At 42.1% G+C, this 27,893-nt stretch overlaps 1 protein-coding gene across 1 annotated transcript in view; it reads left to right on the forward strand.

Moving 5' to 3' along the window:
* The first annotated feature begins 330 nt into the window (after positions 1-330).
* The window catches only part of GPC6 (glypican 6), a 1,136,844-nt gene continuing 1,109,281 nt past the window's right edge, over positions 331-27,893 (forward strand). The window contains exon 1 of the mRNA XM_039518904.1: positions 331-855. Coding sequence (XP_039374838.1) covers positions 696-855 — 160 coding nt within the window. The 5' untranslated portion in view covers positions 331-695. The remainder of the gene's footprint in view (positions 856-27,893) is intronic.

A 27,893-nucleotide genomic window follows, 5' to 3' on the forward strand; every position in this document is an offset into this window, starting at 1 on the left:
ATCCACTCCAGGTTTTCCTTTCCGCTCTGCTTCTGTATTTCGCCTATGCAATGTGTAGCACGTTTCTCTGTGTGTGTGTGTGTGTCTCTTTCCCTCAATCACTGTGTCTGTCTCCAGGATTTCTCCCTTCCTACTTCAGGAGGCTGCTCCTGCAGGCTCCGTCCGCGTGTGTGAAGCAGAGGTTCCCCTGGATCCCGTAAATACAACCTTATATGCACTCTCACCCACCCACCCACCCAGAGTAACACCACCAGAGGCGCGCGCGCGCACACACGCACACACACACACTTGTGCATTCTCCAGTCCATCCCCACGCGGGCAGACAGGGAGTGAGGGCTCGCCAGCCTCATACCGGCAGGCACAGCTCAGTGGCTCCAGGATTTTGCTGCCCCTGTCTGGGGACTCCGATCCGCGGCCGCCAGCCAGACCTGTGCGTGTAGCGGGGGGGTTGTTCGAAGTGGGAAAGAAGAAGCGGGCGGGGGGCGGCCGCTGCTGCTCCTGACACCGCTAGTGTGTGCGCACATCTCCCCTTCGGCTTATAAAAGTTTGCCTCAGCAAGCCGGGGGGCTCCTCGCTCCCCCTCCGCTGGGGGACCCCGTCTGCTCCTCACCCTGGAGGCACCTCGGCTCTGCTCGCGGCGGGTGAAGCTGGGACCGTTCCCCGGGATTTATTGAGCTGGATTTGCATTTTGCACCATGTCTTCGCGGATCGCGGCTCCGCTGGTGGCTTTAACCGGGCTGCTGCTGTCACTTTCGGCCGGGGCTGATGTGAAGGCTCGGAGCTGCAGTGAGGTGCGGCAGGCGTATAGTGCCAAAGGCTTCAGCCTGGTCAATGTACCCTTTCAGGAGATAGCAGGTAAGGACCAAGGGTGGGCGGGATGGGATGGGATGGAGGGGGAGGATGTGGCGAGGAAATGTGGCTGCGTGTGGTTACAGCATCCCACCAGTTTCTCCTTCTGGATGAGTTGAAATGTTGTTCACTTTTGTCTGGGCTCTCCCTTGCCCCCCCACCCCCCGGCTCCTTACCCGGGACCAGGGGGCAGCTTTTCTCACAGGCCTGCACGCTGGGCGGCTGGGGTCGGGAGCCGGGGACATGAATTGCCTCATTGTGTGTACACAGGGAATTTGGTCTGTCTCCCCCCTCGGGACAGTCTGACAGGGACGGGACCCGCCAGGAAAGCGCGCGCCAGAGGAGTGGCAGGGTCTGGCAGTGAGCTCCGCGCCCCAGCAGCGATTACACTGGTGGCCTTTGGAAACTTCGCAGAGTTGCTGCTGGGTTATTAAAGCCAGAGAGCCCGTCCTGATGGAGGGTCCAGCCTCCACTGCCGGTTCCTGCGGGGAGACAAGCTTGCCCTTTGCCAGTAGGGGCAGCGCGGGGATGGGGTTCTCCCCACTGCCTCTGCCTGAAGTTTGGATCAGTTTCTGGTTCCCTAGACGGGATCTGCACATACATTTGGCTTTTATGTGCGGCAGAATTTACAAGCACAGCGAAAGCGGCTCTTCTCATTATAAACATGACTCCGGTTAGTCGAGTCTCGGCACAGACTCCCACGAGCGAGCACTGAAATCATCCCCAACCACCAGATTCCTCCACTCCCAACCAAGAAAAGGAGGGGAACCTGGGCAGCAGCAGCAGCTGCTGGGGAGAGTTCCCCTGCTGTTCTGGAACATTGTTACAGCAGGTTCATTTCAACCCTTCTTTCTAAAACAGGGATCCCCCCCCCAGTTTATTTGCCTGCTTTTAGCTCCAACCATATATTCATTGCATCTCCTGCACTGACTGAATAAAAACGTGCCCGGGAAAGAGAATCTTTTGGCAATCGGAGAGTAGAGCAAAAGAGAGGCAGGGGGATGACTCGGAAATGCACGGACTCGGGCTGCCCAAGCCCTCCGGAGAGGAATCCGCTTTGCGAACTCCTAACACTTTGCTGTTTGATTCTCCTGTTTGCGCCGTGAATTGGGCACTCCGTGGTTTGTTTCCTCGCTTTTTTAAAAGTTGGAAGCAGCGAATTTTTCTATCTTCGGATTAAATAATGCCAGTGCTGCTTACTGTTTATTATCTGGCTCTTTATCATCATGATGTAAACCGTGTGGTGCAAACATCTAAAGACCTTAAACATGCCAATCCATAGAACAGGAGTGCTGTTCCACAATATCGATACATAATGGTCCTCCAGATACCCAGGTGTAAATGAACATAGCTCTTCTGAGTTCCCTGGAGCCATAATTAAGAGGCACACCAGCTGAGGATCTGGCCCATTGACAAATTTTGGACAGGGACTGGAGAGTGAGGGGCCTATGCTTGTGACAATTTAGAGACCTCTCTTCCTCCGGCTCAAGCTCTTGCTCTGCTTTCTGTGCCCCTTTTGGATTTCTTCTCGAATTGCTAATCAATTATATGAGAGCTCTCCTGTGAGCCACATGCCCTCCGAATTTCTCAGTCATGCTTTCCCTTCACTTACAGTAATTTTCTTCCCTCAGATTGACAGTGACAGGTCAGTTTATGTCCTGTCTTGTTTTAAAAATCTTAGTGAATTTCAAACTTTTAATGGCTTTGAGTAGATAGTTCTTGTTTTCAGCTCACCCAGAAGTGTTAGTTTCTTCTCCACTCTTTTATTTTTTAAATCAATTAAAAGTGGCCATGCAGTGTTTAAAATATCTTACTTAAGTGTCAATTGAGCTTATAGGTTTCTATTAGTAAGTATTGAGACCTAATGATTGGTTGCTAGTCAAATATTCATAAATAATCATAGTTAAAGCCAAGATTTCTCTTATCATCTGCTCTTTTATGCTTGTGGAATACAAAATCGATGCAGCTGTATATGTTATTTTTCATAAGCATCCTAACTTTAAAATGCAGTTGGCTTTCCTTAATGTTTAACTGCTTTGAATCTGGGTGAGATGGATACTTTTAAGCAGCTTACTTGTAGACTGTGGTATACTTGATTGTTGGGGAGATTGTGATTATATTGTGTTTAGGTAATGTGTTTAGCAGTATGCTATTTTGCACATGCTGCTGAGTGCTTTTGTAATAATTACTTGGGAAGGCTACCCTGTTGTTAAATGGAATGCTGTCTATTTGTCATTAGATCTAATTATTATAAGCATTTAATTACAACAGCCAACATAAGGATTTTATGGTGCTTGGTTCGTTTGTTTGATTTATTTTCCTTTCTGGTCCTTTTTTGACTTACATGAACTATAATTGCTGGTTAGTGAAACAATCTATTGCAACATTAGTGTGTCAAGGTGCATCAGATTTCATACATTTGAGTAAATGCTTTATTTTCAAAGGAATTCGATGTTGATCATTTGAAAATATGATTGAAATTAAATGATGCATAGTTTTATTTGTGTTTTTGGAGTTTAATATAGTTACACTTTTACTTTTGTTTTTTAAGAAGCTACATTTTCTACATTGTACTATTTGAGCACATGTATACATGCAAGGTGTTGAAAAAATATGCTAAGCTTGTGTAAATAAGATAGGTACCAGACATGGAGGAACCCAAGTTAAAATTACTTGCAAAACAAAATTTGTTGAATACCAGCACACCTTATATACATACATTAACATTAATACACTAGTGTTATTGGGCTTTGCTTCTTGTAGGAAACCTGCCTACCCCTTCCCCCCCCCCCCCAAAGCCAAGACTTTTTAGATAAGCTCTGTTCACACCAGTACTTCTCTTATTATTTTTAAAAGTTTTGGGGGAAATATGTTTTTTTCACAATATTTCTAGTGTTACATATGCACTGTAAGACTGTTTTTCTGTACAGTATATTGATGCAAATGAAATATGTGTTAAAGTAAATGATAATATGATTATAATGAGCATATTTATTTGCAATTATATTGTAGGCTCCTATGTTAGTGCTAAAGTTCAATGCAACTTGTGTAGTACCTATCAAATGTAGGGACTGACCCTAAAACCCTAAATATCCTGGGTTTTTGGGGATGTTGCTCATTGAATTCCAGTGCTGCAAACTACTTTGGAGTATTGCACGGAGAGGTATTTTCAAGCACTTAGGGCCAAATACTGGTCTTGCAGCAAAGCTCCAGTGGAAAAAAACTTTGGCTGGGAGTGTCTTGGTGGAAGAATACTTACTCATGTGTTATCACAGAAAGCAATATTGCAATACATATAATATTGATACAGATTTTCTTCCAGACATCGATATCCCTGGCACAGGTGATAGTAGCTTCAGAATCTACTCAAGGATACCACAGTAAAACCTGTTCTCTTGTAAAACTGCTAGTGAATGAATTCCATCTCTCATAGATGTGATGAGAACATTGCATCAGAGTGTCACAAAATAAACGTTGTGTAAAAATATTGAAAGGATAGCGACTTTCTCTATTTAAATGATGGTGTCACGAATACAATAAAATTATTGCTTGTACCGAGTACACTTCTTCAGGCTTCTTGTGGAGGATGGTGTTATTGTGTGTGTATGTAAGAATATCAGAATCTGACCCTTTAAGATATTTTATATGAAAGTGAAATGTCATAGTAAAAAAATCTGTCAACAATACTTGTTAAATTCAAACCACGATTTCAATAACTTTAAGCATCTGACTTAAGGCAATGAAAACTGAAAGTTCGAAGTTAAAGTTGGAGCATGTCCTTAACTCACACTGTTCAGAATAAAATGCTCCACAATTTAAAAGCCAAGGCAGTGTCTGAATTATGCTTTTTCTATTTAAATGAGATCCTTAGTCTTATTTAAACCTCTTTGTTCAGTTCCCTTGTTTACTTAAACAATGAAGTATTTTATAGCAATATTTGAAATACAGATTGTTTACCAAAGAGATCAGGATGTCTGTTTTGGAGTAAATCTTGAATAACTGAGTAATTACAGTGTTCCTTGGAAAAATTATTGAAAGGTTTGGAGTTCTAAATATTACTTCAAAAGTCTGTAAGTCTGTTCTCCTGTGGAAATGAAGAGCAGGGTAAGATTCAGTCAACCAAGAAGCACTACAGGGGTGTGTGTGGTGTGGGTGGGGGGGCCAGTCCAGTTCCAGCTCTCCCAGCTCAGGGCAGGGTGGTGGGGTGGTGGCTGGTGGGGGGGCCCAGCAAATCCACTTCCAGCCTCACCCAGCAGGGGGTGGGGTGGTGTGGGGTGGGGGCTCCCAGCAGTTCCCCAGTCCTCTCTCAGCAGGGGGGGTGTGGTGGTGGAGCTCCCCTGCAGTTTGAGCATTGGCTAAAAACCCAGGTTGTGAGTTCAATCCTTGAGGGCCCCATTGGGGGATTGGTCCTGCTTTGAGCAGGGGGTTGGACTAGATGATCTCTTGCGGTCCCTTCCAACCCTAATAATCTATGATTCTATGATTCTATGAAATTAGTGAGAGCAGAATCAAGCCCTTTATTTTGAAGGTCAAGAGTCTCCTAAAGTTAACTTTGACAAAGTGTCTTCACAATGGCAAGATAGGGAGCACTGGATTAAAGGGAAAAAAAGCCCCTTCACCACCCCAAACAAAACAGACAACTCCAGCTTCTTGTAGGCTCTAAAACAATAATTAAAACTACTGCATAATCATTCATGTAATTGAGATATTCATTTGTGTCAGAAGCACCCAAAAAGCTTTTTTCTTAGTGTTTCCTCCTCCTTACTTATCCTTAGAATGCAATGACTGGTTGCCAGAAGACCACTGGAAAAGCCTGGTGGTCAAACTAGTGTCACGCAACTTATTATTTAGTTATAAGTTCTACTGCCATCTCCATTGAAGTCAATGGGAACTCTGTGAGCAGAGTGTCTGTTAACTGGACACAAAGGGAGATTGAAAAAGGCTAAGGACCTGCTTCAGATCTCTGAACAGTACAAATCAGAAGTAATGACTGAAATCAGTGCAGTTACACTGTTGTAATTTTGTGAAATCAATATTGGGCTCTTAGAGATTAATGCATCCTTGAAATGTGCTCAGTGCAAAGGCTGAAGTGGGGATGGGATTTTATGTGATCTTTGCACTGCCCCTGTGCTAGGGCTGCCATTGTCTGGTTTAGCCCTGGTGCAAGTTAGAATAGCCTTGTGGGCTGCCCTAACTTGTGTCTGGCTCATGATCTCTATGAACCATTCCAATAGCCAGGACATAAAATAATGCTGTTGTCACACCTTCCCACTTTGGTAATTCCCCAGCTGATTACCTGCTGTGGGGGCTTCTTTAGGGGGTGGGTAGTGCCTGCTATTCTGACTCTGCAGCAGCTGGAAATACCCAATGGAGGAACTATTATGGCAGCTTTACAGCCACTTAATGCCAACAGATCCTGTGTGAAGTGGCCACAGGTCAACCATTAATTGAGTCCTTAGGTTATGTCTACACGGCAGTGCAAACCCAGGGTTCAAACTCAGGCTGAAGCCTAACCTCGCTTCCATCTACACACAAATCATGATAACCCAGGCTTGCACCCAGGGTCCCAGGACCCCACGGTGGTGGAGAGTCCAAGCCTGAGTCAAGTCAGGACCCAGGGCAAGCCCTATTGCTTTGCAGTATTGAGGGAGCCCCACTGGACTTGTGCTCTGGGGGTCCACTAAAAGTATCTCTCAATCCCATGGGCTGACTTTCTTTGTCTTCTGGCCAGTCAAGCTTGGTAGACAGTCAAGTTTTCCCACACTGTACCATGAACAAAGGGCCAGAGCAGCCACATTTTAGGAGGGGGTAGGAAGTCTGGGATACAGATAGTTGGACTTGATCCCGCATAATACAGTGTAGACACTGGAGACCCAGGCTCAGATCTAGGGTTCAATTATTTCTAACTTGGGGTTACAAATGAATGTAGATGCTCAAGCCCGAGGTTAACAAACCTGGATGTGTTAACTTGAGTTCTACTAACCGTGGGCTTACACTGCAGTGTAGACATATCCTGAGGTATACTCTGCAATAAAAGACCTGTGGCTGTGCGGCTATAAAATTGAAATATAGATGCTGAGGCTGGAGCTCGGGCTCTGAGATTCCATGAGGCAGAAAGGTCCAAGAACCCAGGTTCCAGCCCAAGCCTGTTTGTCTACACTGCAATTTTATAGCCTTGCACTCCTAGTCGCTGACCTGGGCCAGCAGCAGCTGTGCCACTATTTTATCATAGTGTAGGTGTACCCTGAGTGTCATTCTGTCAACTATTCCATATTGTTTTTACATTGACAAATAGTGAGAAGATATTATATACCAGGGATCGGCAACCTTTGGCATGCAGCTCGCCAGGGTAAGCACCCTGGCGGGCCGGGCCAGTTTGTTTACCTGCTGCGTTTGCAAGTTCAGCTGATCGCGGCTCCCACTGGCCGCGGTTCACCGCTGCAGGCCAATGGGGGCTGCGGGAAGTGGTGCGGGCCGAGGGATGTGAGAGCCGCAATCGGCCAAACCTGCGGACGCGGCAGGTAAACAAACCGACCCGGCCCCCCAGGATGCTACCCTGGCGAGCTGTGTGCCAAAGGTTGCAGATCCCTGTTATATACAGTACCCAGAAAAATGGAATAGTTCTGAATGCTTGTTGGATAACTATATAATTGGTTTTTTTAAAGAGAACTAATTACCAAGTAGTACAGAATGAAATCGGTGAGACTACTCACTACCTACTGATAAGCACGTGCATAAGTATTCTCATGATCAGAGCCAAAGCCCTTTTAGGCCATGATCTTGCAGTCACATATGTACATGCTTCATGTTGCATACATAAGCAATCCCATTGAACTGAGTGGTATTACTCACTTGATGATTGCCTGTTCTGTTCATTACCTCTGAAGCACCTGACATTGGCCACTGTTGGAAGACAGAATACTGGACTAGATGGACCAATATGACCATTTTTATGTTCTTATGTACTTGTGTTCATAATGTCAAACACTTATGTAACTGCAGGATCAGGGCATTTGAGAAAAAAATTCCCAGAAATGTCTAAGCCAAGTCACCATCTGTATTAATTTTTTAAACCATCCTTTAAACAGGCCAAAATTGTGTTTACGTTTGTTTGTTTCATTTAACTCATAAAAATTGCTTTCGGACTGAGAACTTAAACTTTAAATCCCAACTTCTGGAGTTCCAGAGCATGATTTTTATGGTGGAATTCTAAATCCTGAAAAGAGGGATTTAAAATGGAGATGTCAGTAGCAATGCTATAATAATTAGTGTAACACTGAACCTCAGTACCTTGTACTATTGTACTGTAGTTATTTTTTACTTTCTGTTTACATTCAGATTTACAATTGAAGAACACATATAAAGCTACAGTACTCTTACATTACTAAGTGCTAATGTGTTAAACTGTTTTACTGCTACTTTAGTACTTATTTCATCATATGGTATCTTATACTGTTCAGAGACTTGGTAGTGGTCAGACACCAAAGTGGTCATGCACTGTGTTAAAAGCTCAGGCCATTCTTTTTATATGACTGCAATAAAGAATATATGCATTTCATTAATATTACGACTTGGCTCTCATAAAAGGTCAGTTTCAGCTGAATGTACTGTTACTTGCAAATTGCAAATCTTATAACAAGTGATCAACAATAAAAGCTTTTCTAGATAATTTGTCTTAAAAATTACCACCTGCTATTTCGTTTGAATGACTTGAGGATCTTGCCATATCATTTAGAGATCACTGGTTTATTCTGCATGATATATGTTAAAAAACTATGCATACTAATCTTTCTTTCTGCTTAGTAAAGTAAAAATGTATAATTATGTTAATGTTTCCAGTTGAAATAAGAGGCTTGGTACTTAAAACTCCATTACATTGCCAAAGTATCTGCACTCATATTACCAGCAAAATGAAATTACATTTTCAATGAACTATGACTTTGTGATACCCTTCATACCTGGTTAATGGTCCTATCTCTCTGGAAAAGGAACGCTCAGCTTAGAATAGTGACCGTTTGTACTATCAAGCATAATTATTTTAGCAGTTTCAAAATATATGTCTACACATACTCCTAAGCACGGCATGTCAAGGCTAGTGTTTAAGAGCAGGATAGCTGTGCTAAACTGGTGAATACATTAGAAGATGCCCAAGGAATTGAAAATGTACTGCAGATGGTAGCAAAACATATACATGGTAAGATTCTTTAATTTATAGTTTTCTATATGTAAGACTTTAACCAATGGAATTAAAGTTAATTTCCTTCGCAGTTTAATGCTACAGAGTTCCTTCAAGCACACCAGAAAACCCAAGAGTTATTTCTAAGAAAACTGAATCTCTTTTTAGCCCTTGGTAATAGAGTAAAACTGTTGTTAAAGACCACCAGCCCTCTGAAGTGCAGTTTGTTTTCACTAACATGACCTTTTACTTCAAGCAAAGTAAAATAGTGCTTTATTTCCTTGAAAGATTTTGAAATACTGTTATTTGGAAGAAAGAGCATTCTAGGCAATTACTGTAATTCTAAACACAATAGAGGCAACCAAAACCAAGAATATTACGGATCCTACCCTGGTCAGCGTTAACTCCTTCTGCTAACTACACTCATAGTATCAAGTATCAGAGGGGTAGCCGTGTTAGTCTGGTTCTGTAAAAGCCACAGGATTCTTTGCTGCTTTTACACTCATAGTAGTAATTCAGACTTTATATTACACATCACAGACCCTGTCTCCTGTGCGCTAAGTTAGAAAGTTATTAATAGTACCTGAACTTGCTTCTTAGAGCCTTTGGGAAACATTCCCTGTTAATCTGCTGTAGGTACCACATGTGCCCAGAAGGAGGCTCTACTGTGTAACTTCAGCCTATAGAGAGAATACCTCAAGCTACATTTTAGCCCAGTTATTGTGGAATTGATTTTCACGGCTCATGACAGAAGCTGTTTTCAGCCCATGAAAAGGAAGTGGCTAAGGCTGATACTCCTAACACAAACAGCAAATTGCTCTATGGCTTTCATAGCCTGCAAGGTCTGTTACCTTAAAGTTCTAATGGCCTTTTAACAGTGTTTCCAGCTGAGCAGCAGATGTAAAAGATACTGAACACTGAGAACTAGGTTTTTTTTCCACTCTGAAAGAAACATTTTTACAGACACTGTACTAACAATGGAGCCTAGGACCTGTTCAGTGACCTGTTGAGTTTAAAATAGCAGGACAAGTCTTCTGAAATGAATTAAAATCTTGACTATTTTTTACAGGTGCCTTATAGGGATATTACTGTTTCTTTGGTAAGATGTGGTTAGTGTAATAAAATTTTATATATGTAATCATGCCTGTCATCCTGAGTGATCCCAAAGCAATATACAAACCATATATACAAAGCACCAGTGAATTGCAACCATTTCTGGGATGGAAAGGCAGAAAACAAAAACAATAGCACACTACTAAGATGGGTATTTACAGAGCAGACAGGATCTCTATTTTTGTGGTTCCATCACATGCATTAATAAATGGTCTAGAACTCAGTTTATCTGCATCAGAAAACTGAAAGGCTGAGTCAATCCTGTCGGTGCCTACAGTTCCAGGGAATCTAGGTATTTCAAACCTGAGGCGTAATCAGTTAAGGTATATCCTCCAACTCAGAAGCTAGAGATCCATTTGAATGTATATCTCTTGTCTGCTGTAACATTGGGCCAGAATTCAGACTGTATATGGCAATACCGTTGGTCATAGTTACCGAGCTCGCTGCCCTTCTGACCCTTTTCCAGGTGTCTCTAAGTGAATCCCAGCAGGTATCCGGCCTCGTGCCCTCACCTTTTCTGGAGTGAAATCTTGTGATTCTTGGACTCATAGGCCAGGTCATAGGTTCTTGTACTCTGAGTTCCAACCATGCCTACTAATGGACCCAGTACCTTCTTTCTTTTCGGAGTCTGTAGCTAGTGGTGAATATAGTGACCTGAAACAGCCTTCTTAAACCATTTTTAAAAAAATATTAGCAGTAGCAACAAAGCATAACATAAGAGAAAAAGATTATTAAAACAATAAGAGGTAAGCACACGTCTATCTTACCTAAAATCTAATCATCTTCTTGACCGGGGTCTATGTTAGGCCTGCCACATTTGAAGGCTCTGAGTTCTCCTTAGCTCAAAATCCTGCCTCCCACATTGAGGGAGTGTGATTCTTTAAATCCAAGCAAAGTCTTTGAAGTTCTTTACCTGGATTTGGATCTGCTCCCCAAAATCAGTTTGGAAAGCTCAACTGGATGTTGGAGGTAGGATTTCAAAGTACATATCTGTTACAGTGCCCAGCAAACATTTAAGGACCATGCATATCAGGATCTGCCGCACATTTCATGACAATCCTGTTACTGAATTAACTCTACATAATGAGCACACAGGAAACATCCTTACAACAATCAAGCAAACGTAACAGAATAATAATTAATAAATTATTACAGACCAGCTCCAAATCCTTCAAACCATTATTTTCCGAATGTGTAGATTTATTATCTGAAAAGTAGTTAATATAAAATCCTGGACTATAAGTAACTTCTGTAACAACCAGATAATCATTTCCCTTTGATTTTGTCATTTAAATACATTTTTTAGTTTATATTCTCCAAAATGAAAAATAGTGTAGAAATTAGGTTGAGCTTCAAGGTGACGAGTGGATTTGAAAGTATTTTATAATATGTTGTATACCACTCACAATATTCTTCTAACTGAGCAATTCATATTTATTTCAGGAGCATTATGACAATATTATTCTCATCAGAAGTTTGATAAAACATTAATACTTACAGTTGCTAGATTTGGATTCAAAACAATCTTTTTGTGCCCTGGATCCAAAATTCATCCATGGTGTGTTGTTGGGACAGTCTTTGTGGTTGTAAAAGATGGTGGCATTGGAATCCCAGGAAGGAACTCTCACAATATTTTGGATGCAGTAGCTGCATTAGAGGAGGGGACCAGTGGGATGGTTCAGGTGGAAGGGTTAGGACTGCGTGTAGGTGTATTGTGGAAAAGGTGATGATGTTGGGATGAGGGGACAGTCTTGTGCACATTGTGGGGGCTAGAGGGGCAGGAATGCTTCTCCTTCCCATCAACTCCTGGGAAAATGTTCATTGTACAATCACCCTCTTAAAATATATCTTCCCCTCTCCCATTGCTGAGTGCTGTGTAGAGGGCTGGAGAAAGGGAACACTGAAGAACTGCTGCAAGGCTGGTTAAGGGGTTGGATGAGGGTAAGGGAGAGGGAGCAGAACTTCTTTCCATTCATGCTGTTGCTCCGACTAGGTTCTAATACCGATGGATTTTGTTATTTTTTCCCAGTTAACCAGAGTGCAGTGATGCTCCCTAGTGACTTAACCTGGAAGAGATATTAATGTATTTCTATCATGATTTCTTCACTTGATAGGCTTGAAAAGAAGGTAGCTCCTGCTTCACAATATGCGTTCAAAATGAAACTATAAGGAACCCCATTGCAAACTGAACCTTGCAGTTGTTGTAAAGTCCCACATATTATCCTCATGTGTGTTGTACATACTGGTGATCTGTGATGGCTACCAATTAGTTTCCAGGGAGTGTTTTTTAACCTTAAAAGCTGTAAATGATTTACATCCTGGCAATCTGATAGGCTGCCACTTTCCCTTTGTGGTGGTACAGTGGAAGTTGCCATGGGCTGGAGCTATATTTGGTATAATTTAGAAGGGTCTACCAGCAGGCATTCTTGTGTGGTATCCTTGTTTTTGGAATTTGTTTCTGCCTTGGTGATCTTCAGGATATGCTATAAAAGTCACCTATTCCCCCAGGCTTTTGCTGGGGGGCTGTGAAGAGGGCTGGACAGAGTCAGATACCTTGGTGATAGGTACCAATATAAGAACCTGCACTGGCGATCATGGGAAGGAAACTAGGGACCGTTTTTTCCATTGGTCTTATAGTCATGATGTCTTCATAGTTGGTATGTTGAGTTTTGCAGGTACCTGCTAATTTTGTTGCATTTAGAAATTTTGGGTTTATTGGAAAAATGGGGAGGTGGTAGATGAAGATGCTGTTGGATTTATTTATTTGTTTTGATTTTTAAAAAGCTTACTGCATACCAGATGGCACCCATGCAAAGTTCTGTCCACCTCTGACAAATATTTAAAAAAAAACCACAATAGTGGGACGTTGAAACATAATTTGTCCAAAGCAGTAGCATTTCTCCCAGGCTATCACATCTCATCTAATCCCCAGTCAGCAGGCTTTAGAGGTGTTCATTTTTAACTTTGTGAGTGTATTTGCTTTTAAATTTGTGTTAGTACTTACAGAGCTGGGAAGGTGCAGTAACAAATGAAAATAAAGTTGTGATGTTTAAAGTTTCTTTCTTTTCTCCCCTTTTAAGCATTTAAGAAATCTCTCTCTAACTGATAGACTCTTTCAAAACAGAAGAAACTTTAAATACAACACAAGTACTGTAGAATGAATGTGTACTATATAAATATACACATTTGATACACTTATAAACAATTGTACATATAGTATAAATATTTCTTTCCCTAAATTTACAAATACACAGGCCAATACTGATCTAAAGTACTAGATGCTTCTATGTGTGAGCAATTTTGGATCCTGGGATGAAAAGGGCAATATAAAATCATCATAATAAAGAAATAGGAAAAATATCTCTTCAGTAGTTTTTGGCTCATACTGTATTTTCTTTAACCAATTAGAGCTGTGACCATTTACATTGTTTTATCTGCTCTAAACTTGCATAGCATGTGTGTATTTTAAATAGTTTTGAAAATGTAAAAGAAAAAAAATAAGGTAGGCCTAGTTGAGAAAACTTCTTTAAAAACAAATCTTCTGTTCTCTTTGGTAAAGCAGAGACTCCTCTGTTAGCAGCAACAACTGCAAAAAAAGCAGGAAAGGCAGTCTACACTAAGGTGCAAAATGGGTTGCAGTGGCTCAACAGAGATTTAGCTGTTTCTGAGCAGAAAATCAAAATCTAATTTAAAAAAGAAGGTATTTTAAAATTGGCAGAAGGGAGCTTTATTTCTTGAATTGGTGAAAAGCCAGGAACTATATTCTTTGACTGCTTCTGTTACAAGATAGTCTGTCATGCTGGCTATGGCCTAGCAATTAGCATAACGTAGAACATAACTAAAATGCATTGATTAAATGCAAACACCTGTCTTTGAACTATAGCCTGGCTGATGCAGTGAGAAGATACCCCAAAATGTTTTCCTGAAACTGAAAACCGAAACAGTGATTAGTTTGTTCTAAAAGCTGATCTTCAGAAGTCAAAGTCTTTTCTTTTAATAAGAACCCCCAAAACTCTTTAGTTTTTTTACAGAGGTGCCACACACACACTATAAAATGCACATACTTTGACTCTGACCTGGCTGGTTGTGGGTACATAGGTTTTGCAGTTAGCAGTATCAGAATAGTGCACTAAAGATCTAAGACCAAATTCATGACCTTTTCCATATCCATACAACCCTATGAGGTGTAACTAAGGGCAGGATTTGGCTAGTGTTGTCACCTGCCTGGTTTTCACCTGGACAGTCCGAGTTTCAGCTTGAGTGTCCAGATGCCATTTGACGAGCCTGGATGTCCAGTTTTTTGATCTGTGAGCCTAAGCGGAAGGAAGGAGGCAGCGGAGCAGCAGCAGCCACTGCCGTCTCTGGGGCCATGCTGCTCATGCGGCTTGCCATGGAGTGTGGCCTACAGGGGTGGGACCTTCAGGGAAGAAGCGGAGAAGGGAGCAGGGCCTGGGGAAGAGTCAGAGAAGGGGGCAGCCTTGGGAAAAAAGGCAGAGCAGGGGTGGGGCCTTGGGAGAAGAGGCGGAGCAGGGGGCGAGGCCTCAGGGGTCCGGTTACCAGCCATTAGAAAGGTGACATCCCTAGATTTGGCTGAGATTTATTTTTTATATCTTGCAGATGAAAAGTATGAAATAGAAAGGTAGGTGATTACATGCCTGGAGCTCTAAGACAGATGAAAAATTGTATAAATTGTATAAATAATGCCCAGTCTTAATTCCTGAAGTTACCTGCAAACCCACGGGCCTCACTGAGGTACAGGCGTGGGAAACAGGGTTTACTGAGAGTAATATTTGGCCCTATATTTGATGGGTTTTTGTGCAGACAATGCCAGACTCTTACTTACCCAAATGTAGACAAATATGACAATATTATTATTATTTTTCTAATAGTAGTATCTAGAGTCCCTGATGAGGATTAGGGCCTCATTCTACTAAATGCTGTACAAACATTTAGACTCGCAGAACCACAGGAGTGCTCTGATCCTGGCATTATTGAAGTACACATTGGCTTAAACACACTTTTCTGCTATACAAAGAAAGAAGATAGTATAAATAAATATTCTCATTTTTTGAAAATAGTCCTTTTAAAGGACATCAGCTTTATATCCCACTGAGATTTCTACAGTAATTGATTGATCCTTTGTGGAGACATCTTTGTACCTACCTGGTTAATTAGGAATTTAGAGTCTGAGTTTGCTTTTTTAAAGTTGCTCCAGCTGGACACTGTAAATCATTGTCTAGAGCACAATCAATGTAGAGTACAGAAACCATCCCTGCACAGTGCCAAACCACAAATTCTTTACACGTTGTATGCCAAAATCTGGTTGCTAAAGGATACTTAAATGAATAAATACAGATCATTGATCAAGAGGAACTTTTTCTTATACGGGGTAGATTTGAATTGTTTCTCTCCACTGATTTGTACACAAGAGAACAACTGGCAGTTTGTCTATATTCTACAGTGCAGCACAAATAGATGTGATAGAGTACATGAAACCTCAATAAAGATGCTACAAATGCAAAGTAAGTCTTTTAAAATTGCAGGTAGTGGGCAGTGTTCTCTTTCTTAGATATACCATGACTCTGTCAGTTATGTTAGATTTCATTTTGCTTTTAATATTTATATGACTTTCTTTCTGATTAGTTTTTGGCTTCCTGTCTCCAAACAGAAATCATCTAGAGTAATATTTATTTTCCTTTAGGCCATACTTACAGGATGGGAGATTCTATCATAGGAAGAGAGGTAATGGAATCCTTGGATACATAAATAGAGGAATCTTGAGTAGGAGTAGAGCGGTTATCTTACATCTGTATTCAGCACTGGTGTTACTGTTGCTGAAATACTTGTCCAGTTCTGATGTCTGCTATTCAGGAAAGACTGACAAATTGGAGAGAGTTCAGAGAAGATCCACAAGAATGATTAAGGGATTGAAGAGATGCCTTATAGTGATAAACTCAAGAGGCTCAATTTATTTAGCTTAACCAAGAGAAGTTAAGGGGTGAGTTGATTACAGTTCATAAAAACCTGCATGGGGAACAAATATTTGTTAATGGGCTCTTCAGACTAGCAGAGAAAGTTATAACAGGATCCAATTGCTGCAAGTTGTAGCTAGACAAATTCAAACTTGTAATAAGCTGTATAGTTTTTTACAATGAGGGTCATTAACCATTGTGGTGGATTCTCTGTCAGTGGCAATTTTTAAATCAAGACTGGATATTTTTCCAAGAGATATTCTCTAGGAATTATTTGGGGGAAGTTCTGTGTAATACGGGAGGTCAGACTAGATGACCACAATTGTGATGGACTTGGAGTTGATGAATTATCTGTGATGGCAAGTGACGATTTGGTCATTGCTGTCTTCTTGCTGCCTATTTTTTGTAGCAATTGGCCTTCTAGCCAAAATACCTGCTTTTGATTCTAGAAGAAACTTTATAGAGCTCCTCTATCCAATGTACAGTAAATACCAGAAAAGTCAGTCTCAAGAAGGAAGTATTAAATATTTGAAGGAATGATCCATGAAGTTAGTTTAGGATTCATAACTACTAGTCATCTACAGAAGCACACTTGTAGCTTTGGTGTTGATGTATATAATTTAGCTTACTTTTTATAGTTGTGCAATAGTGCAGCAAAACCAATAAACCTCTCTAAGAAGACTAACCAAGTTGAAAAATTGAGGTAATTATATTAGTAGCTAGTGATCTTCTCCTTGTTTCATTCTGTGAATTGACTATGATATGATGTAAAGAACTGATCAAACTGTTGAAGGCAATGATTTTCCAGATATGAATCATACTGAAAGAACAAGGGAGGAGGGAAGGATTGGGGAACAGTATTTGGGGCTCCTGTATCCTCACCTTATCTCATTACGGAGATGTTCAGATACACCCTAAAATAGCTGAAATGAACGTACAATGGGTATGCTACCCCATGTTTGTCAATATGCTAGTGTAAGTATGTGCAGTAACTTGGGGAGGATGTGACAGTAAGAAATAGGACAGAGTCATGGGGGAGGATGTGACAGTAAGAAATAGATTAATAGAATTATTTTACTTTTTGATAATCTTACATTAATATGAAACAGACAAGAGTGTGGATGCCATTATCTGATAGTCCTTAGGTTCAGAAAGTTAAAGAAAAATACATATATCACAATAGTGATTCTGTACCCTGCGGCTTCAGTGATTAATAATTACTGATCTGCAAGGCTCTGATTGTACAAACAGATCCAGGCAGGTGGAGTATTAGGGTACGTCTACACTACGGGACTATTCCGAATTTGCATAAACCGGTTTTGTAAAACAGATTGTATAAAATCAAGTGCGCGCAGCCACACTAAACACATTAAATCGGTGGTGTGCGTCCACGGTCCGAGGCTAGCATCGACTTCTGGAGCGTTGCACTGTGGGTAGCTATTCCGTAGCTATCCCATAGTTCCAGCAGCCTCCCCTGCCCCTTGGAATTTCCGGGTTGAGATCCCAGTGCCTGATGGGGCAAAAATCATTGTTGAGGGTGGTTCTGGGTAAATGTCGTCAGTCACTCCTTCCTCTGGGAAAGCAACGGCAGACAAGCATTTTGCGCCTTTTTTCCCTGGATTGCCCTGGCAGATGCCATAGCATGGCAATCATGGAGCCTGTTTTGCCTTTTGTGACTGTCACCGTATGTGTACTAGATGCCGCTGACAGAGGCGATTCAGCAGCGCTACACAGCAGCATGCTTTTGCTTTTGCATGACAGCAGAGATGGTTATCAGCCATACTGTACCATCTACCAATCCATAAATTGGTAAAAAGATGAGCATGGTTACCAGTCGTTTTGCACCATTTGCTGCTGTCATAAGTGCCCCTGGCTGCTCTTAGCCAGGGGTGCAAAAGCCAAAATTGGGAATGACCCCCAGAGTCAATCCCTCCTTTTTGGTATCTAAAAATAGAATCAGTCCTGGCTAGAATATGGGCAAGAGTACTAGAGAACCACTGTATCAGAGAGCACAGCTGCTCTGTGTCAGATCCTGCAGAAATTATGAGCTGTATGCTATTCACAGGGGGTGAGCATGCAACAACCCCACCTGTTGATTCCGTTCTTCCCCCAGCCTTCCTGGGCTACTGTAGCATTGTCCCCCCACTTGTGTGATGAAGTAATAAAGAATGCAGGAATAAGACACACTGACTTGTTAGTGAGAAATGAGTGGAAGGCAGCCTCCAGCTGCTATGATAGTCCAGACAGGACAGTAAGGAGTGTGGAGCAGAGGAGCCCAGCATCCCTCTGCTAGTCCAGGGGCAATTGAATCTTTTTTTTTACACATGAAGGGTGGGGGCTGACAGAGCTCAGCCCCCTGTTGCTATGACGACGATGGTTATCAGCCATACTGTACCATCTACCATGAAAAATTAGGGCCAGGCACCCTTGATAGACCTCACCTATGCTAGTCAGCATGGTTACCAGTCCTTTTGCACTGCCCCATGTGCCAATAGGCTGATGACGAGGACGGATACCAGTCGTATTGCACCATCAGCCACCCATGGCGGGGGGGAGCAAGGATGTTGGTGTTGAGTGCTGCAGCATCGGGTCTATCTGCAGCATTCAGTAAAGATAGGGTGACATGTTAAAGAGTCAAGAGAGGATTGCTTTCCCTTTCACTTCTGGGGGTGGGTGGTGGGGTGCGTAAATTGCCGAGCTATGCCCTGACCCACCGCGGACACTGTGTTTGACCCTAGAAGCATTTGGAGCTCAGCCAAGAATGCAAATACTTTTCGGAGACTGCAGGAACTGTGGGATAGCTTGAGTCCTCCAGTCCATGAGCGTCCATTTGATTCTTGGGCTTTCCGTTACGTTTGTCATGCAGCAGTGCACTGAGCCCCTGCTATGGCATCTGTCTGGAGATTTTTTAAAAATGATTTTGAATTTCGTCTTCTGTAACGGAGCGCTGTAGAACAGATTTGCCTGCCCTTACAGTGATCACGTCCGCATCGTCCATGCGGGAGCTCTTTCTTTATTTTGATTTTTAACTGCATCACCACACGTGCTGATCGGAGCTCCACGCTGGGCAAACAGGAAATATTCAAAAGTTCGCGGGGCTTTTCCTGTCTACCTGGCCACTGCATCCGAGTTCAGATTGCTGTCCAGAGCGGTCAGTGGTGCACTGTGGGATACCGCCCGGAGGCCAATACCGTCAATCTGCGGCCACACTAACCCTAATCCGATATGGTAATTCCGATATTAGCGCTACTCCTCTCGTTAGGGAGGAGTACAGAAACTGGTTTAAAGAGCCCTTTATACCGATATAAAGGGCCTCTTAGTGTGGACGGGTGTGGCGTTAAATCAGTTTTACGCTCCTAAAACCGGTTTAAATGCCTAGTGTAGACCAGGCTTTAGTGGTGACAAGAACCTTACATTCAACCAGAGTCCCATTGAAGGCAATGAGGTCTCTGTGCTGATGTAAGGAGCTATCTGCATGCATCTCTTTGTAACACTGGGGCCTTACATTGCAAAGGCAAGGCCAGGAGTATGTGCAAAAAACAAATAGGAGAATTACCTACCAAAATATTTATGGGGTAGATTTCCCAGCTTGCTTCTATAGAACTCACAGTTCATTCCAAAGGCACATTTTTCTGTCTTTTCCAGCCCGTTCTATTTTCCCCACATCACACAAGCACCCATTTTAAAGGAAGAAAAAGTCAAGAGCAAAGTAATTCCATCATTTTTCTCATATTTGGTGGAATACCTAATTTATCTTTAAAGTGTCACAATGTGATCTAGAGAAAGTTAGTTGCTTCCAAATGTTCTCCAGAATTCTGAAGACAGTCTAACATGAGGCATATGCTTCCATAGTATATTCTCAATTTAAAAGAGATGAGCTTTCTTTGTGAGTATGACCCCTCAGTTTCCCTCCTTTCTAGTGCTAATTGGACTTATTGTAGAACTTGACTTTGGGGAGGAATTGGTTAGCAACAATAATTTTATAAAATGCTGATGGGAATTTTTATTCTCTATGCACTAAGAAAAGTGTCCAAGAGAGATCAATTGAACATGGATACAGTCCTGGAGCAAGAAAGATGATTGCATTAAAATGAATGAAGTTACATCTTTAGTGTGAGGACATAAACACAAAGAGCCATGCCTTACACACCAACTAGGAAACTCCCTGACTGGGAGTTCCTCCTTCTTTTAAGCTCCACTTGCAACACATCATGGTCCTCTCTAAAAATGGTGGAGGACTAGGAACTCTATATCCACTCCACAACTCCCACTTACATTGTAGATGAATTCACCCCAAGTGTCTTCATGTATGCAGACAAGATAAACACCACATGGGTACACTGGCTGAACTGATAATGCATTTAATGGGCTTTTATTGCAATTTTGTCCTCCCATTTCTAGAAGACTATACTTCAAAGAATATGCTGTTCAAAATATTAGCCCAGGCAGCAAAGAAACCTTTTTATAGTAAATAACAGAGAGTCATACTGTGTCAGAAGATAGCTTTGTAGTAAGATCATAGTGTTGCTTTGTCTCAAAGTTTGTTTTCATCAAAGCTGCATCTACTCGAAAACTGGTCAGGACAGCTGGTTTCCACAACTAACTCCTATACCATTCTTACGAGAGAGATTTTAACTAAATCCTGTTATTTTCTTCCGTTGATATTGTTAATGTAAGTGTTAAATAATCAATTATTCCCCCTTTGACTGTGACTGCAACTCACTGATGAAGTTCTAAGAACTACTAGGAAAAATGTCAGATTGTAGAATAATCTTCTAAGGGACTTGATGGAAGCCTCATCACTTTACTCATTTCATACTTAATTGGATAAATCTTACATGGCCAAATTCACCATCACTTTATGTTGGTTTCTGTCAATGGTGATGAAAAGCACGATTGCTAAAAGTGCTTTGGTGGATCAGTTTGCAGTGTCAAAAAGTGTCGACAGTTCCACAGTGAGAATGGGGTGAGAATTGGACCAGAAGGGGTTATTGTAGTCCCAAAAGAGGGCAACTGTAGAGAAAACATGTGTGTGATTAGAGAGCCTGGAAATCCATTGATGCAGCAGCTCTACTCGGAGCCAGTGGATTTTTGGGAAGGTTTACACTGCTCACCCCCACCTTGCCGAATCCTGATAGAGAGGGAACATGGAAAAACTGTCTGTCCTCCTTAGGAACAAATCCCTGCATTAGGCTTAGCTGCTGCTAGCTAACTAGAGAAGTAGTCAAGAATGGCCATAATGACATTGGCCAGTTTGTATTAGTTTGTAGCTCTGAAAAGTAACTCATATTCTCTGTCTCTGTCTCTGTCTCTCTCTCTCTCTGTCATTCACACACAGACACCACCTGGAAGACATTTATTTTTTACTAATGATGATTTTCATGGACTATAGCCCAAGGACCGTAATTATCTTGGTTCCTAGAACAGCATGGATATTTAAAATAGAGGTTAGTCCAATGGGTCACCCCAATTAAGAAACCCCCAAATCTTTATAATTATTAGGCAGACAGATAGGGAAGAGCCTATCCCCTTGTTAGGATATTCCATGTTATACTATCAGGATGGTCTTGAACATGCTCAGTAGATTCTTTCTGATGTCACCAGATGTTTTCTAGTTGTCACATATATCTTTCAGTCTAGGCATAGTCATAGACTCCACAGTGGCAATAGGGGCAGAAGTGACTGTGGTTGCTGTTGAGTGGGAGTTTTAAAATTTCCACTAGGGAAAAATGATTTGCCTTGACATCTGAAGAGCCCCTGAGGGTTACAGAGATATCACTGGCCAACAGCCACAAAGGCAGTTTGATGTAGAATTGAGCCTTAAGCTGCTGTTGGAAACCATCAAGATAATGAGTTGGTTCCAGAGAAAATAGGTTCATTATTTTTTAATTGGGCTGCTTTTCAAGCAACTCATGAGCTGCTTATCAAAATGCAATAGGAGTTTCATATATGACTGAATTTAAGAAATTATAAAAAAGCATTGAAAGTTAATACCTGCTACATGATGTATCCATTGAATACTCTCTAGACCTTTACCACATCTGCTTTTCACATGTCTTTAGAGTCTGGAGGAAAAAAACAAACCCAACCCTCCTTATGTCTGCAGTATATAAATAAGAACTGACAAAAATACAGCACTTAAAGTGAAACTTTAACAAGACCAAAAACATTCTGGCAAGATTACTTCTGGGAGTACTTAAAACCACTGAATACAGTCCATCTTTCTCTGGGAATTAACACCATTATAGTCTCGTGTGGGATATTTATTCAGGATTTATGGAGCAGTTTTCAGGATAGTTTTGTAACAACAAAATGAGAAGAGCAACAAAATGCACACAAATTTTAAAAATGCTGTTGCCAAACAAATAAGAAAATACACTGAACATTCAATAGAAAAATGTTACTATTGCATTCAGATTATATATTTAAACACACAGTTAGGAAATGAAAAAGTTATGGTGCACATAGTGACATTAACTTGTCCACATTGTACATTCAACAGCACTTGAAAAACTCATATGCCTGCGGTGAGTAGGAATTTTGGGTAGGACAGTGATCTGACTATGGTCAGGGATCATAATAGCTGGAGCTACAAGCTTCTTCCCTTCAGCCTGGGAGCAGAGTAGGCAAGGAGCCCTACATCTTTAAGAGGAGGGAATGGTTGCAGAATAGAGCAGCTCAGGTACTGCTACTGTTTTCTGCGGGTGGGAGAAGTAGAAGAATGTGTACAACTGTGGTGCCATTATTTTTTTAACCTGAGACCCTGAGAGGGTCAAGAGAGTGCATATGGGTGGGTGGCTGAGTGGATGTGGGTAGGTGTAAGAGGGCTCTTGAGGCAAGTCCTGCACTGTCACTCCAACTGCTCTTTACAAACATAGCCCCAAACTAAAGAGAGCAGTTGAAAATGGATCAGCAATAAAATACCCTTTAACTTTGGCAGCATTATCAATGCTAGAATCAAAAACATACCTGCTGGGCAGACAATTCATAGCTGCATTTGTAAATTGATGCACCTGGTGCAGATCTGCAAGTTAACAGTATGCCCAGAAACACATCTGATCCACTTTTCACAACATACTTGAGTAGCTGGAGCTTACTGAATAATAACTGCATTGACTCAGCATGATGTCTTTGTGAGAGAGATGGGGTAAAAGTTCATTGTTCAGATAGGGACAACATTATTAACTGAGGCGACATTAAGCATGTGGGCTTCCAGCTTGTAGTCTTCTTCATTTGAGTGTAATTCTTCAGATAATTTCTTCTAGCTGGTGTATTATCCACAATAATTCGTTTCAAAATCTTTATATTTCCAATACCAGCATTTTCTCCTTATGCAGTGGCTGGCTTGCAGAATTATTCATATTTTCTGAAGCTGGGACCCACGTATCTGGATAATGCGTACAAACTGGTTGTTGGATTCTTTCCTATGGATTCGGGAAGTAGTAAAGTGAAGGACTCAGCTTTGGTATGCTGGAATTTTATGTAAATATGGTGTCATGTAAATATTCACATGCTTCACTATATGTCATTTCCTCCCATCTGTTCATTATTTGTTTAAGCTCTTTTTGAATTTATTTGGTAATTCTGGTCCTGGAGTTTCAAAGTGTTGCTTTGTTTGTCAATTTTAGACACAGAAAGAAGATAATTGGAAGTGGTCTTATATTCCATCCACAATCCACTCTCCTTTCAGTGCCCTTTACGTGTAGCATTCAGGCAGCAATGCTTCTTTACATTCTACTAGTTAAACAGAAGCCTAATTTTGCAAGGATAATAATCAGAAATCCAGTTTATTTTGTGCAAGACCAACACATCACTGTAGCTGTCCCTGGCTGGTGGACACACTGGGTGAAATCCTCGCTTCATAAAAGTACATGGCAAAACTCTTTGACTTCAGTGGCTCCAGGATTTCCCTCACTAATGTTTCCTTTTCCCTTTGCATTTTTTTCATTTGGGCTATTGTGCCTTTAGCTTGGTAGATATCAATTCTCTGTTCCAGTAAAAATATTTAAACAAGTACCCAAGAAACCTCAGGTCTTACCCTTTGGGGTGTAAGTCAGGAAAGGGGAGCTGTCACCTAGTGCTGCAGAGTGAAGTACACGACTACCTCGATATAACGCCACCCGATATAACACAAATTTGGATATAACACAGTAAAGCAGTGCTCCCGGGGGGTGGGGGGCTACACACTCTGGTGGATCAAAGCAAGTTCAATATAACATGGTTTAACCTATAACGCGGTAAGATTTTTTGGCTCCCAAGGACAGCGTTATATCGAGGTAGAGGTGTATTACTTGTAGGAGTCTGCTTCCTGCTTCTGCTGAGCTGTATGAGGCTACTGGAACCAGCCGCATAGCACCTGCAACAACAGAGGAGACACTGTCTAGCTGTCTTGTTCAATAACCTTTAGCTCATTTGTTCCTATAGTAGTTTTGCTCAAACCTCTATTTTAGTCTAATTTTGGTTACTATCTCTAATTCCTCAACCCACTCATACTCACCCATTTCTTAAAAAACAATTACTAATATTTCTTATTTATAATCTGGTAATATATTCACTTAAACCCTCTAAATTCCCATTCTTTTTCAAAATACTTCATGCCATGGCTGCCCAAAGGATTCAGGGGGCCTGGGGTCTTCGGCGGCGGGGGCCCCCCGCTTTGGCAGTAATTGGGCGGCGGCGGTTCCTTCCGCTCTGGGACCTACCGCTGAAGTGTCCCGAAGACCTGCGGTGGGGCAGCCCCGCCGCCGAAGACCTGGCACTTCAACGGCGGGTCCTAGAGCAGAAGGACCCCCCGCCGCCGAATTGCCGCCGAAGACCCGGAGTGGAAGAAGCTCTGGGGGCCCGGCCCCACGAGAGTTTTCCGGGGCCCCCGGAGCAAGTGAAGAACCCCGCTCCAGGGGCCCCTGCAGGGCCTGGGGCCTGGGGCAAATTGCCCCACTTGCCTGCCCCTCTGGGCGGCCCTACTTCATGCCCAAAATCCCTTGTCATACCTGTCCCTGCCTGCAGGTATATGGGATCTTGGGGAGCAATTACCACACGGGTGGGGTGCAAATTAGTTTCTTTATTAAAGGAAAAAGGGAGTGGTGAGAATTTAACAATGAAATACGATGGGATGGGGTGTATAGGGGGTTTACAATAGACAATGATGGTGGGAGGGTTCTTATTGAACAGTGTAGGGAGTTCTAACAGTGGGGTACAGTAAGTGGGGTTTGGCACAATGGGATACAGTACAGTTAATAAGCAACTCAACTTTATATAGGAACAACTCTAGATTCATTGTGGAATGTAAAACATACCAAAGAGAAATGCAAAATAAAATAGTAGCTTCTATATAGAATGGTCAACAATCTTAGATAGAATGTATTAAGTGGTTGGTGGCCTTATACACAATGTAACACAATGGTATCAATGCAAATACAAAGTATATCAGAAAGGTGGAAGTAAAATGTGACTCACAGTGCAATAATACAATATGGGTGATAAGTGAAATTATGCAGCGTAGACTTAATTTGTGAGGCTGTGATAGCAAGAGTGTACCCAAAGGCTGGGTCAAGAAACAGGAGAGGGGGGAATGATAGTGGCAACTGATGAGAGATGCAGCTGCAAGCAGTGAGAGACTCTGAAGCCCTGCGAGGTAAGGACAACAGAGCAGTGTGTGTGGGGGGGAATTTGGGAAGTTCAGATGGTGATGCAGACACAGGGGGAAAAAAGCAGCAAGGGGTTTGGGAAGTTCAGAGGGTGATGCAGAGGGTGATGCAGACACAGGGGAAACAGGCAGCTAGGGGTTTGGGAAGTTCAGAGGGGGAGATTGTAGCAGCAAGAACCTTATCTATCGTCTAACTTAATTAAACTTATATAAAATGACAAGCAGCTTCTACAAAGTAACAAAACAGGTACAGAATACAATCAGGCAAGGACTTTTTAAATCTATCTTAACCAATGACTAGGCAAAACAACAAATATCACAATTCTAAGCAAACTACAACAAGCAGCTATATGGAGCAACAAAACAACGAACTATAGCAAGGCAGGTGAGACTTACAAGCTTTATAATCTTAACAAACTATGACTTATTAAACTAAAGAAACAAAACCTATGGTGCACCTTATGCTATGGGGAAGTTACAGAGGGCAGAGTGGTATGTGCCCAGAATACAGCTCCCAAGGCAGCCCCCAAGGAAGCCAAGGGAGGTGGCTGCAGCAGTGGATACAGCTGAAAACAGTGAATCCAGGGCAAAGCCCACAGGAGCAGAGCTTAGCAGCAGCACAAACTTACTTTTAGTGGCAGAGTGCCACGGAGTTTAAGAGAGAGGTTTTAAAACACAGACCAAGGTTTAGCTTGAGTCTGTGTGCTGGGGAGACAGAGCCAGCAGCTAAAATAATAAAATAAAAGTACAGAAAGTTTCACAGAGGGATTCTTACCAGCTCCCAAGGCAGCAGCAGAGGCAGAAGCAGCAAGAACATCAGAAGGCTTGGTACAGTCTAGATAATCAGGAGATCTCTCAGGCAGCAATTCATTCTTCGTGGGGGGGGGGGTTCAAAAATAAAACGAGAGCGGAGAAAGGACCCCCAGAACCCCCTGGCTGATCAGACCAGGGAGCAATGCAGGAACCTTTCTGAAGTCTGTTCAGAAAATGTCTGTTTATAAAGGCAAACCTAGGCAGCTTCCCGCCAGTAACTCTGATTGGTTCCCCTTCTCACAGGGAGGAGAGCAGGCAGGGAAAAACTGCAGGTACATGCCTGGGCAGAGTCCTGTGCAATAGGTGACTCAAAAGCACATGAGGTCTATGACTCATGCCCAGGATCTTAAAACACAATAGGTCTTGCAGCTCTGGACATTGCCTACCCTACACCAAGCCCAGGTTTTAACAAGGTGATAACAGGACTAACCCTTTGAACAGGGCAGTGGTCCCACTTAGCACAAGTGGCCATCCCTTTGAGAAGGGCAATGGCTCTTGTTAAACAACTTAAGGGGCCCTCCCTTTGAGAAGGGCAGAGGCCCTGGTAAACAACTTAGCAGCCAGGGAGGGGCGGCCACCGGAGGAGAACAAGAACAAAATGGAGTAAGGGGACAGCTGTAAGAACAAAATGGAGCTGTAACAGACAATACCCTTCTCTTTCTTCAAACAGCAATGCCCAGCCTTTCTTCCTTTGTTCTCCCAACACCTCTCTTCTGACAATCATTTCTTTCTCTTTCTGCAAATTACCATTCTCTGCACATACAAATAATAGCTAGTGATGTCAGAGGGCTTGAAGAGAGGCTCCTGGGATTGTCAGGTTATGCTGCCTGCTGCTCCCACTGACTCTTGAAGTCTCCAATGGGGATGAGACCATCCTCAAAGCAGTCAGCAGATATTCATCTGCTGAAGCAAACTGAGGAAAAAACAAACACATCCTTTTACTGGACGCATTTTATTCTTTTCACACTGCAGAAGCCTCACTAATTCAAACTAGTAGCAATGACATCCTCTTTCCCATTGAGAAAATATATAGATAACTGGTTTATTTAAAATAGTGAACATTTAATTCATCCACCACACTTGAAATGTTGTCCCTGTGGTGTTATGACACAAAAAGTTATTCTTCCGCTCTACTCTACACTGATCAGGCTTCAACTGGAGTATTGTGTCCAGTTCTGTGTGCCACATTTCAGGAAAGATCTGGACAAATGGGAGAAAGTCCAGAGAAGAGCAACAAAAATGATTAAAGATCTAAAAAACATGACCTATGAGGGAAGATTGAAAAAAATGGGTTTGTTTAATCTGGAGAAGAAAAGACTGAGAG

The sequence above is a fragment of the Mauremys reevesii genome, linkage group 1 (genome assembly GCF_016161935.1).
Source record: "Mauremys reevesii isolate NIE-2019 linkage group 1, ASM1616193v1, whole genome shotgun sequence".
In the NCBI taxonomy this organism is placed as follows: domain Eukaryota; kingdom Metazoa; phylum Chordata; order Testudines; family Geoemydidae; genus Mauremys; species Mauremys reevesii.